This window comes from Schistosoma haematobium, chromosome ZW (genome assembly GCF_000699445.3).
Source record: "Schistosoma haematobium chromosome ZW, whole genome shotgun sequence".
In the NCBI taxonomy this organism is placed as follows: Eukaryota; Metazoa; Platyhelminthes; class Trematoda; order Strigeidida; family Schistosomatidae; genus Schistosoma; species Schistosoma haematobium.
The window spans coordinates 5,034,208-5,046,809 of NC_067195.1; the positions used below are offsets into that span (position 1 = coordinate 5,034,208).

General features: G+C 37.2%; 1 protein-coding gene across 2 annotated transcripts in view; it reads left to right on the forward strand.

Annotated features, from left to right (window-relative positions):
• Nucleotides 1-12,602, forward strand: part of PKA-C1_1 (cAMP-dependent protein kinase catalytic subunit 1) — a 72,994-nt gene that overhangs the window by 21,983 nt on the left and 38,409 nt on the right. The window contains exons 2-6 of one of the 2 annotated variants that reach the window (XM_035732225.2): nt 4,317-4,447; nt 4,525-4,586; nt 4,620-4,748; nt 4,786-4,884; nt 7,248-7,330. In XM_035732225.2, the coding sequence (XP_035588360.1) occupies nt 4,405-4,447; nt 4,525-4,586; nt 4,620-4,748; nt 4,786-4,884; nt 7,248-7,330 (416 nt within the window). In that variant the 5' untranslated portion in view covers nt 4,317-4,404. The remainder of the gene's footprint in view (nt 1-4,316; nt 4,448-4,524; nt 4,587-4,619; nt 4,749-4,785; nt 4,885-7,247; nt 7,331-12,602) is intronic. The other variant, XM_051210245.1, reaches the window with a different exon arrangement.

Sequence of the window (12,602 nt, forward strand, 5' to 3'; positions counted from 1 at the left end):
GGAATTCTGCACCTTGTTACTGACATCGTCAAAAATTCTATAATAAAACGAAGATATCGTGTAGTCACTGGTTTTCAACAAGTCAAAAAACTGTCACAAATTTTCTAACCTTATAAGAGTTAGAACTAGACTTAGAAGTGAAAATCAGTGGTTAAATCACACTGATGAGCACATTCTACCATAGTTTATAAAGAGCCTGATATCAAATGTTTTATAAAGCCTCATAGACACTATGGGATAGTCCTGTGGTCTGTTAAGTATCCATATGAGTGAAGATGGAAGGGTAATGTCCTTGCTTCTGAAGTTCTCGTTTTATTTATCAGATTAGGATTTAATGAATGACAATTCAAAATGTCATAGCCAGCTAGATAGAATCACATGTAAGATCAACCAAATAAAGTAATCTCAGCAAATATATAAAAAGTAAATTTCACCACGTATGTTGAATCGTTTTCGAATTTTCCTTAGCATCTCTTACGTGGTGCCGACCATCAATATTTTAACTTAGTTGTAACTGGACTAGTGTTCGAGACAGCGAAGCCAATATAACACTAAAAGATTTGTGTAGTAAGGAGAGAAGGCCAACGGCCTATGTTATTCCTTTTCTAGTATGCTACTGTGAGTGTCCAGTCTTCTCTTGAAAGAGTCAATTGAAGGTGCGGACACCACTACTTCAGGCAGCAGGTTCTAAGTATTGATGACGCGGTGTGAAAACCTGTATGCCACGGATATTTTGTACGTTCTTGGCCTTTCTACTCGCCTGCTATGTCCTCTAAAGTGTCCCGATTTAGTGAGAGGAAAGACAGAGAATAAGTTAGGTCCGAAATCATTTCTCAGTATTCTGTACATCAAAATTAGATCTCCCCTTAGTCTGCGATAGGACAGAGTAAAGAGGTCCAGTTTTTCAAGTCGCTCTTTGTATGAAAAACCCCGGAGTTCCGGAATTGCACGGGTAGCTGCCCTCTGTACGCTTTCTAGTATGTCCGAGTCACCTTTTAAACAGGGGCTTACAGCCTGAACGCAGTTCTCTAGCTTATTTCTCACTAAGGATGTGTATACTGTGGTGAACATGGTAGTATCTAACTTAGTGAATGTCCTTTTTAAAGCCCAGAGGGTTAGAAACCCCTTGGCTGCGACCTCCGGGCAATGGGCCGTCGTCTTAAGATCATTACTCACCGTCACCCCTAGATCCTTATGAGACCAGACTACGGGTAATGACACATCCCCTATGTTGTACTTACTAACCTTTGAATCTCCCAAGTGCATGTAGACAAACTTTTCCGCGTTGATAGGCATCAGCCACTCTTTAGACCAGTTTATCATATTATTTAAGTCTGCCTGAAGAGTAAATGAGTCTTTGTCTCCAGTTATTACTCGTCAAATTTTTACATCGTCAGCGTATAATAACACTGGAGACTGTACTATACTTGTAAGATCATTAACGTACATTATAAAAAGTAAAGGACCTAGGACGGAACCTTGGCGTACTCCACTAAGTACTGGTCTCCAGATGGAGCACTTGGAATTTATTCTTACTTTTTGTCTACGACCTACTAGGAAATCTTTAATCCATTTTAAAAGAGGTCCGGCAATACCAAGGTTTTCCAACTTCACTAGAAGTCTATTAGTTGGCACCTTGTCAAAAGCCTTACTGAAATCTATGTAGACAACATCCACTGAGTTTCCGTTGTCTAGTGCATTAATCCAGAACTCCCTAGCTACAAGAAGGTTCGTTGTACAGGATAGACCCTTTCTAAAACCATGTTGTGCCATGTTCAGCAAGTTGTTGGTTTCCATAAATGTCGTTATGGTCCGTTTGATTATTCTTTCCAGTATTTTAATTACCACACTGGTGAGACTTACGGGTCTGTAATTCGATGGAACTTGTCGTGGCCCTTTTTTATGTATGGGAGTGACGAATGTGTCCTTCCAGTCCATAGGTAACACACCTTGGTCAAGTGACATATTGAATATCACAGTCAGTGGGGCTGCGATATATTGGGCAATATGTCTCAAGATTTTGAGGTGTAGTTCATCTGGTCCTGTTGACTTCTCCATGTTTAGGGTGCTAAGAGCCTTAAGCACATCGTTTTGGTCGAAGTCGATGGTGAGCAGCTGGTTTGTTGACTATGTATTTGAGTCTGGTTCTTTCTCTAGAGGAGGTTCCTGAATGAAAACTGCCCCAAAATAGTCAGCCATAACCTCTGCTTTTTCCTGATCTTCCTCTATCATTTCAGATTCACTTCCTACTTTAATTAGGTTGGGAATCCAATGATGCATCCTTGTTCTGTAGTTTATGTACGAGAATATCCTCTTGGGCTGCTTGAGTGCAGATTGTACCAGCTGCATTTCATATTTTCTTTGAGCTTCCCGAATTTTTGTTTTGCACTCGTTTCTTACCGATCTATAGCGTTCCATCGTACCTGCTGTACCAAGGCGGATGGCAACATCCCAGCATTTCTTCTTTTTTCTTAGTATGCGTCGAATATCCCGCCCTATTCAGGGATGTCCGTGCCTCTTTTTCTTTGGGACAGTCCAGGGTATGTATGGTTGAGTTACCCGATTGTATAACTGCCTGAATAGAGTCCATGCCTCTTGAACTGATGCCTTTGAGTCAATTTCCCAGTTCTCAGCCGATGCTGCGGAGTTAATTGCCTGCATATCTGCCTTCCATATGTTAGGACGGGCCGGCGCAATCGTTTGACAAGCAATCTCAGCCATGAATTTGAATAAGATGACTGCATGGTCACTTCTCCCAAGTGGTGGGAGAAAAGCCGTTTGGCCAACATCATCACCGTGTAGGAAGACTAAATCTAAAAGAGAAGAGTTTCCTAAGTCGTATCTTGTGGGATCTCTAATGTGTTGGAATAATGCTAGTCCAATCGAGGTTTCTAACAGTTTGCAGTCGAACGACGATATGGATGACCCTACTTCTAAGTTAACCCAGTTTATATATGGTTCGTTAAAGTCGCCTACTACAAGGCTTTTACCGTTGTTACACCAGGACTAAAGTTTACTTAGGGTAAAATCATCTGCTACACATTCTGGACTGCGACATACTACAACTACTTCAATATCTTGCCTTTGGTATTTCAACTCACATCTCACCAGTTCACATGTCCCTGAAACATGTGCTACTGTCTCAGCTCATCTTATGGTTAGGGTACTTTTCGTGTACAGAATAACCCCGCCTCCCCTACAGTTTAATCTATCAGCCCTACTGGCTATGAAACCAGTCAACAGGATTTCACTACCTAATACTTCTGACGTTAACCAAGTTTCCGAGACAGAAATAATGTCCGGTTTCCTTTAACCACCACTGAGTTGAGCTCCGCCATTTTATTTAGTAGGCTGCGAGCATTTGTGTAGCATACCTTTAAGTCTGTGGAGAGCTTTCCCTTGCCACCCAGAGTGGCTTGGGGATCGTTTTGCTCCGAACTTTTACGACTTGAAAACCCTTAAGATTAAGGTTTCGTTCCCCGTTTTGGCGACGTTCATTTATTTCCGCTTCTGCAGCTCGTCTCTTAATACGATCTGCTAGGCTGAGATCCTCACGGTTATATATTCCGGATCCTATCAGTTTACGTGAATTACTTAGAATCAGGTTCCTTTCTTCCACCGTGTTGAATGTAACCTTTAGGAGGCGGTTTTTCTGAGGACTTTCGGAATCCACCTTTTTTCCTATTCTATAAAGCTTACAAATACTGACTCCTGAAACTGTATCTGGGAGTAATTTACCTAATAATGTCTTAATATGATTGAGATCGTGTTCAAATCTCGTCTTTGGTTCTTTATCTGAAGATTCTCTTATCTTATGAAAAATGACTGGTCTCTCAGAGAGATCTGTCTTGTCACGCAGTGAGGAATTTCCTTCTGATAACATCCCTTGCAATGCCTTGATGGCCAGCTGCGTTTTGCCCACAGCCTTTTTCTTCCCATTTCTTTTTCTCCTTACTGAAGTCTATTTGTCACCAGTCAGGACAGCCACACCTGAACTACGTGGAACGGTGACATTTTTATCCGGATCTTCTATTTCAACTAGAGGTATATGACTGCCGATGTCAATATCAAGCAGCACTTCATCCCTCGTTAATGTCAACGGAGATTTCACGTTCCCGTCAACCACAGTCAGGTGTTTAACGGGTCCAGTAGCAGCAATCACTACACTGACACATTCTTCTCCGTCAGTGCTCTTGTTATCATTGCTTCTGCCATCGTTTTTCTTGCAGGCCTGAGCCAATAGACCCATAGCACAGAAATAATTCATTTATCGTATTCAACTTGAATGTGCTTAACAGTAGAACTTTTTTTCAAAGATAAACTTTAAGATCTGAATATTTGTTTAAATCACCTAATTGGAGCAACTCTTTTGAAACGCGTAATATCACTTGGGAGTCAGAATCGATGGGTAATGCACAAGCTGCTAAAAAGGGTGATCCGGCCGATGGTAAGTGAACGTTTAATATATTTTTTTCTATTAACTAATCGTCGATTTTTCATGCTTCATTTAATTTATACTTTTAGTGAAAGCTCTTCTGGAAGAAGCAAAGAAAGAATTTCTAGAAAAATGGGAGAAGCCTGCTCAGGTGTGTTACTTGTTGATGTCGAATTTTTTTTAGAACACGGCCACTCTGGATTCATTCGACCGAATCAAAACGTTAGGCACTGGGTCTTTCGGACGCGTGATGCTAGTCCAGCACAAAGTCAGCAAGGAGTATTATGCTATGAAGATTTTAGACAAACAAAAGGTTTTTGAAGTTATTTGAGTGTTTATTTTATTTACAGGTGGTGAAGTTGAAACAAGTTGAACATACGTTAAACGAAAAGCGTATATTACAAGCTATTTCGTTTCCGTTCCTTGTCCGGTTGGATTATCATTTCAAAGTAAGTGAGCAGTTAATGCTTCAAACTGTTGTAGTGGTAACCAAAAGTTTAAAAACTTTCATCACCGTATTTATATGCTGTTTTTGATGGGATTTTTCGTTGTTTTCAAAGCGTTATTGCTGTTTAATTATAGACCAGTAGTCTATGCACTGTACCCTTCATTGTATTCCCCCGCATTTATTATTCTGATGGGTTGGGGGGCTAAAACGTATATGAATAAATATATGTCCGTATGGGCATATAATATTTTCATGTTTTGGCACTTAATGATTCCCAACCGTCCTCCCATTTCTAAAACCAGGGTACATCCGGTCCAGAAACTTGTTTATGCAACCTCAGATAATTTTCCTTTTAACCCTTTGTAAGGTCGTTAAAGTGTTTTAAGCAACCCCATTAAACTTTCGAACTGTTGAGGTGTACGCTAGAGTTGGGCGTGTATTGTGAGTTGGAAGGTGTAATGCTGAAGCTTTTATAAACATCGTGACATCATGTAAATTGGGCTACTAAGATTTCTGCACATACACAATTAACAGCTTGCCTTATCACGATTAAAGTTTTCAGCTTAGAGGAAAAACCCCGAAAAAATTACTTTTTCGATCTACAAGTCTTTATATGGACTATACACATTTGTGCTAGTTCGTACTCTCACTATAGTGAATAAGATAATCCAATGAAATGTCTTTGTTACACAAATTTGTGATAATATTCAAATCTGTCCAAAGACGCTTAGTATATCATGCCAGTTCATACTGTCCGGTGGTATAGCTAACAATATGACTTAGTCTTCAGTCTTCAGTAATAAGGATAGTAGGTTGATGAACCTGTATTAATCCTGACGCACTGCTTTCCAGTGAAGGTCCAGCTTCTCCTTGAAAGTATTCACTGATGGGGCTGATACCACTTGTTCGGGTAAGGCGTTCCAATCATTGACTACTCGATGAGAAAAACGGAACCCCACTTTAAGTTTATTAGATCTTGGTTTATGAACCTTCTTGCTATGACCGCGGAGATTATTAGTCCTGGAGGGAGCAAAAAGATAAGACATATTAACACCCAAATCATAATTAAAGATACGAAATGGCATTATAAGGTCACCTCGTGTCCTACGATACGACAAGGGGAAAAGATTTAGGCGTTTTAAACGCTCATCGTAAGGGAGTCTAGAAAGACCCTTCACTAATTTCGTTCCCACACGCTGGACACGCTCAAGGGAGTTAGTATCCTTTACCAGACATGGGCTAGCTGCTTGGATACAGTACTCTAAGTGTGGTCTTACATAGGTGGGATATAAAATTCGAAACGTTTCCTCGTCAAAAGATTTGAACGCTCGGCGAAGTGACCATAACGCTCGAAAACCTTTGACAGCGGCTGCTTTACAATGCGTAGTTGTTTTTAAATCATGACTTAATACTACTCCTAAGTCTTTATGCTCTTGAACGCATGGCAGAGGTTTACCCTCAATAGTGTAACGGTAACTATTACCGTGACCGATGTGCATTAGTACACTCTTCCTAGCATTGATTTCTAAGCCCCACTCTCGAGCCCATCTAACTAAATCGTCTAAGTCAGCTTGAAGATCCAGATGATCAGCCGCACTTTTTATTGTTCTCCAGATTTTTACATCATCCGCAAACAATAATGTCGACGACCTAAGTAACAGCGGTAACTCATTAACGTAGAGAAGGAAGAGCAGGGGGCCTAAGATGGTGCCTTGGGGTACACCACTTTTGACCGGCTTCCAATCGGATAGCGTTCCGTTGACCCTCACTCTCTGTCTGCGGTCACATAAGAAATTTCCTATCCACGCATGTACAGTACCTATTATTCCGAAGCTCGTGAGCTTCTGCATAAGACCTACGTGTGAAACCTTGTCAAACGCTTTGCTAAAATCTATGAATATCACGTCGACAGACAGACCGTTATCTAGGGCTGCTGTAGTTAGTTTGGAACAGGCGAAAACAATCAATCTTCGTGGATTTACTGTACTAACGAATAATACATCATAATATCTGAGTAGTTAACATCAGATCATGCCCATATGAGACTACTTTTACTTCATGTCACAAAAACAAATCCTCTCTAAGGAAAATCTACTAAGTAGTTAACGAAATGCGTCTTCGAATCGTTCACCAAAATCCAAATGTCCACTTGAATCAAACGTTTTTGAAAGTGTAATATAATTTTACTGTAATCGTTGATAAAGTGTGTACTTGAAAATCCAGTGCATAAACTTTAATCGAGTCACTGGGTTAAATTATAATATGCAAACGCTTCTAAAGTGCATTTGAGTAGTATACCAAGAAGATGAATTTGATTATTTTATCTAAAACCCTTCGTATTATTTGTTTCTCTTATTACTATAGGACAATAGCAATTTGTATATGGTTTTGGAATTTGTTAATGGGGGAGAAATGTTTTCCCATTTAAGACGCATCGGTCGTTTCAGGTAATTAAAAATGGATTGTAATTATGTTTTGAGTAGAAATTCATGTGTGTATACGTGTGCACAAGGGGATTATTTGTTACGCTTACATTATAGTAGATACATATTACCAAATTAGATTATTATTATTACCTTTATTATTACTATTATGACGTAAAACCATGTATGAACTGGAAAGTTTGAACGATCGCCTTTTTTCATGACAAGCGGGGGAATTTCATCAATAAAGTGTCTCAATGCATATGAATGAACAAATGCAAAGACAATCAATTTAGGGGGTTAGTGTAGATTGACTAGTTTAAGACTAGTTTTTATCAGCTGTAGAACAGACCATTAAAACTGAGGGAGCTTTGAAGAAATATTTTTTTCTCAGCAGTATTCTGTTGCAAGTTATTCGGAAAGTGACTGCCTAAATCTTGAAACGATCACGATAAGCACGATCAAACCTCTGAATCAAAATCCGTCTTCGATCTTCAGTCGATTCTCTGTGGGCGTAAATATCATTCACTGGCGTTAGTGATATCTGTTTCACTCCATACATAGTTGTGCTTTACTCTTGTATTAAGCATTCCTTCGTGTCACTTATGACTTATAACCACTGATTTCTCACATTTTAAGGACTCCAGCTGGAAGTAGTACATGCTCAACAAAAAAAAGTCTTTTTTGTTTCACAATTCGGTTTGACTATTCTTTGTCAGTTTATAGTTTGCTTGCTATACATATATTCATTTTTGTGGTTATCACATTTCGTTGATATTTAATTGTCTCGGTAATATAGTGTTATTGCTATTCTTTCGTACGTAAACCAACTTCAAATATTCTCCTTCTTGGTCAACATTTGGTGCTATTGTATTCAATTTTTTCCGGTATTTTAAAAGCGGAAATTAGTTTAGGTAATAGATTGTGTTGAAAAATAATGTTTTTGTAATAAAAAGATTATTATACTTTTATATTAATCAAAATGAGTGATTTTACTATCAATCATCCACTTTGTTATAGGTATTTATACTCAGCTGTGAGTCATGCTGTAGGAGGGTTGGTGGTACTACCTGACTGCTCGAAGCAGACAGCGCAGGGTTTGAGCATGAAATTTCCTTATAAATTACTATGACTCCTCCCTGAATGGATTCAAAGGATCTAACATCTGACGGCTTTTACGTTTACTTCTACATGATCTAGTAGACTGTAGTCGTCTTATGTTTGATATGAACATTCAGCTTTCGGTTATTAAGTCATGCGTTTAGAGTCAACTCGACTGGAATCGGTTTGAGAAGTTATTTATTATTGTTAGGCTTCATAGGAAAAATTTAACGCAGATTACGGCTTAAAACAACCACTATTAATTATCCAGTTTATATATATATATGTAGGTAGAAAAAAACAATTCATCTAACTGCTAACTTCGTCATGGCGTGAACAATTTTAACAGGTAAACATTCACCAATTACGTTGAAAAAGTAAACCGCCAAATATATTAGAGTTTCGTAGTGTAAATGACAAGCTAGCTTTACCTAAGCCAACATAGTAGACTACAAAGCACTGAGTAGCTGCTTTAACTTAACATGTTTTAAGTAGTGACTAATTTTGAGAAGCGATTGCTTGGGTTTAAGTGAGATGCGTGATTTATGGAGTTCAACTATGTCACTTGTGAGGCAGTTACCCACCAATATAATTGGGAGGTGGTTGCACAATATCGCGAATTGATTGATGTTGGAAATTTAAACCATTAAACTGCAACTATAGTTTAAATCTTAACTACTCACTATCATGCATGAATGTCCTGGGTTTTATTTCCTATAGGGGCGTGTGTGCTCACTGTTGTAGAGTCCTATAGTAGGATGGAAAAATTGTCTGATGCCTCTTAGTTTTTCGTGGTTGTCCAAAGTTATTTCGCGATGTAAACTGCATTATGTGCATACTTGACCATGATTTATGTTACCAATTAACTATTCACTGTTTGTTAAGTAAAATTATTTGAAGGTATGAGATTTGTAGACGATATTTTACTAACTTTTCTATCCTTTTGGTGAATATAATAGTTCTGTGAAACGTTACTTAATTTTAGTGATAGAAACATCTTATGACAGCATTCAAAATTACAATTTTTGACGGTTGAAATTATTATAACACAACAGCAAAGAAATTAAAGCTATTTTGCTTTTATATTTAAGTTAAAGTGGGTTTTTAATTGAGACAAAAGATTTTCATGATTAAACCTAGACACAACGTTAAACTGTCATTTCTATGGTCTAAATGAGGTATTTGCAAATCAGTACCGTCACCAAATCACCAAAATAATTAACCTGTAATCATTAGATCATGGGATAAATTCTTCTTCAACCCCTTTTTGAAACCGTTTTTAATCTTTAATTTAATTTACTGTGTGGACTTTTGGCACTCAGTTTTGAGACTTCTTTTCATGTAAAGGCTAGCGATACTCAGATGTCCAAACAAAGTAGGTTGAGCAAGACTCGGACTTGCGACCAGGTGATTAGAAGTTGAATAATTTAACCACTATGCCATCACTCTACAAATAAAGGTGAACTGAATTTTGTCGTCGGTGACTTGTTTTTTTAAAAAATCTCTTTTACCGTAACACACTGTATTACCTCGAATCATTACTAACTGTTTATTTTAACCAACGTTTTTGTTTTAACCATCATTGTCAGGATCATTTCTACTTTAAATGTACCCTCGATTTGATAACTTTCAGTTGACTAGTCGATTTTATGTCTTTGCATAGCTTTGATTTTGTTTAGAATCAGGCATTGAATAAAGTTAGTAGTTTGCATTGTTCACAAGACTAACCAACGTTGTTGTTTTCACTGTGAATAGTATTTTTACTATTTATTCCTTTAAACACAAACATTAGTACAAGGAGGCACCAAAAAGGTATGCGCCACGTAAATCATTCGATTTATGTGAGGGCTGGGATACTGTCTTGGTGCCAGAACCGAAACAGGTTGTTTTCTTAGGGGGTCACACCCGGAGTCTTCGACCTAAAGGTTTGATCCACAAGGGAGTGGAGCAACGTCAGGAGATGGAGTCCTCTAGTAGCCGGTGATCCATAATTGGCTCATACGCCATTTGTTCCTTCAGGATACTGGAGCCCATGATCAGTCTCTCATTGGGATATGTGCATCTTGTGCGCATTGACTTGATGTTACCTAAAGTCACAAGCATAGTCAGCAAAGACGGAAGGTGGCTAGCAGTGGAATCCAGGACGTACGTTTCGTTCTATTTCGGGACGTACATGCATCTCGAAGTTGATGTTCACTCCGGAACTCCAACCTAGTACCGTTCACTTTAAACGCCGGTACATTCAGGTGACGAGTCCCGAACGGGACGAAACGCGCATCCTGAATCCTGCTGCTAGCCACCATCCATCTTTGCTTATAGTATATGACCAGTTTACAAATGTTTTCGAAAAATCTTAAAGGTGAGAATTATTGAGGCAAGTAACAATTTTTTGTGAAGTAGTGAATGTGGGTAGTCTACATCACTGAACTCATGTTTCGCTAAATGCAATTTTAGAGATAGTAAGCGTACACTATGAAAACCATAGTTCGATCAGTAGATGGGATGGTATTATTTTCGGAAAGTTCTATTTATTTCTCTAAAAAGTAGACATTAATATTAATTAGTCTAATTAACCTTTAAAAGCCAGCCGTTGGAAATAGATATGAACATCTAACTTTCGACCAATCTAGCTAAATTAAAATACGATTTTGTACTATAAGTTCTACTGACTATATGAACTTAGTTTAGTGTTTATGGATGGAAATACGGCGAATGTGTTAGTTAAAAGTATGAATCCTTTCCTCATACAATCTTCCCTTTTATCACCATTTATCAAAATTTCCGTGGTGTGTACTTTTTATGTACCGGTTGTACATAATGCGTTAGAAAACTGCCTTGAACAATTGCATCACTAGATACAACTTGATATTTAGCTATATCCATTTATCAGTTATCATCTAAAACATAAACATTTGATTACTCTATTCATTTAGTATATTTTCTTTCTTTAATTAGTCCTAGCAATTTCACTTCGTCTAGTGAATATGTGGAACACTGATTATATTCTAGTTTTTATCTATTAGTTTAATAAAATTTATATTTGAGCATCAAGTAAACTGAACTCTGTAAATATTAAGGAGTTATTTCACAATTGTTGAAGTTTTATCTAACGGGATTTATTTTTTGGCACACTATTATCAAATATATAGAATTTATATTATCAGAAAGAATATGGATTATTTTATGGCTATCTAAGAATTTTTTGATATGTGCATACCGTGATATAGCCACTTTGTCATGATTTTTATAAAGTCATTGAATTATGGTTGGCAGTGGAATGCAATGCTAACGTTTCGTCCTACTTGGGACTCATCAATTGTATCAAATTCATTTGATGACATCAACAACAGAATAATCCAAAGCCTTTCTAATATTTGGTAAACACCATATACATCGGATAAGTTAGTGGATATATGAACTCACTGGCTAAGTGAATAATGCGTTGGAAATTTGAAGCGAGAAGTACTAGGTTCTAATTTCAATGTGAATGTCAAAATTGGTCTACAGGTACATTCATTCGGTGAGTCCCAAATAAGACGAAACAGGCGCTCTGGATTCCACTGCTAGGAACAATTTATCTATTTCATACAGAGTTTGTTTACTCTCAAAAATTAATTGTTCTCTTTGTCCGTTCGATCTCATTCACTTACTCACTCGCTCAATCAATGAATCAGTTACCCATTTTCACGCAACATAGAAGAAAACAATAATCATTGAGTCTATCTATTTTTATTTATTGAGCCTTCACATAATATGTTTATATCTTATTCTTAAGCAATAAAATTTATTAAATACATTCAATATATTATTCAATAAAGTATTTTTCCTTATGCCATTATTATTTTTTCGTTTAGAAATATGCCAAAATCAATCTATGGGAATGTCAATTTTTCTGAGTCATTTCAAATGACCCCATATGTCCTATTTAGATTTATTTTTATTCCAAATGGAAAATGGTTGAATAGTCAGTAAATTGATAATTATAATAGTAATAATAATATTACTACCACTACTACTACTACTTTTAGGAATAATATTCAAGTCAATATTTTATTGGTCAACTAAGTTATTTATTTAAATATATACCCATTAAATCTAAAGTAATTTATTCACTGAAGTAACTCTTTTCAACAAATTCATTTTTAATATTGTACAATCGTACACAATTTATTGGTCATTGAATAAATATTTGTCT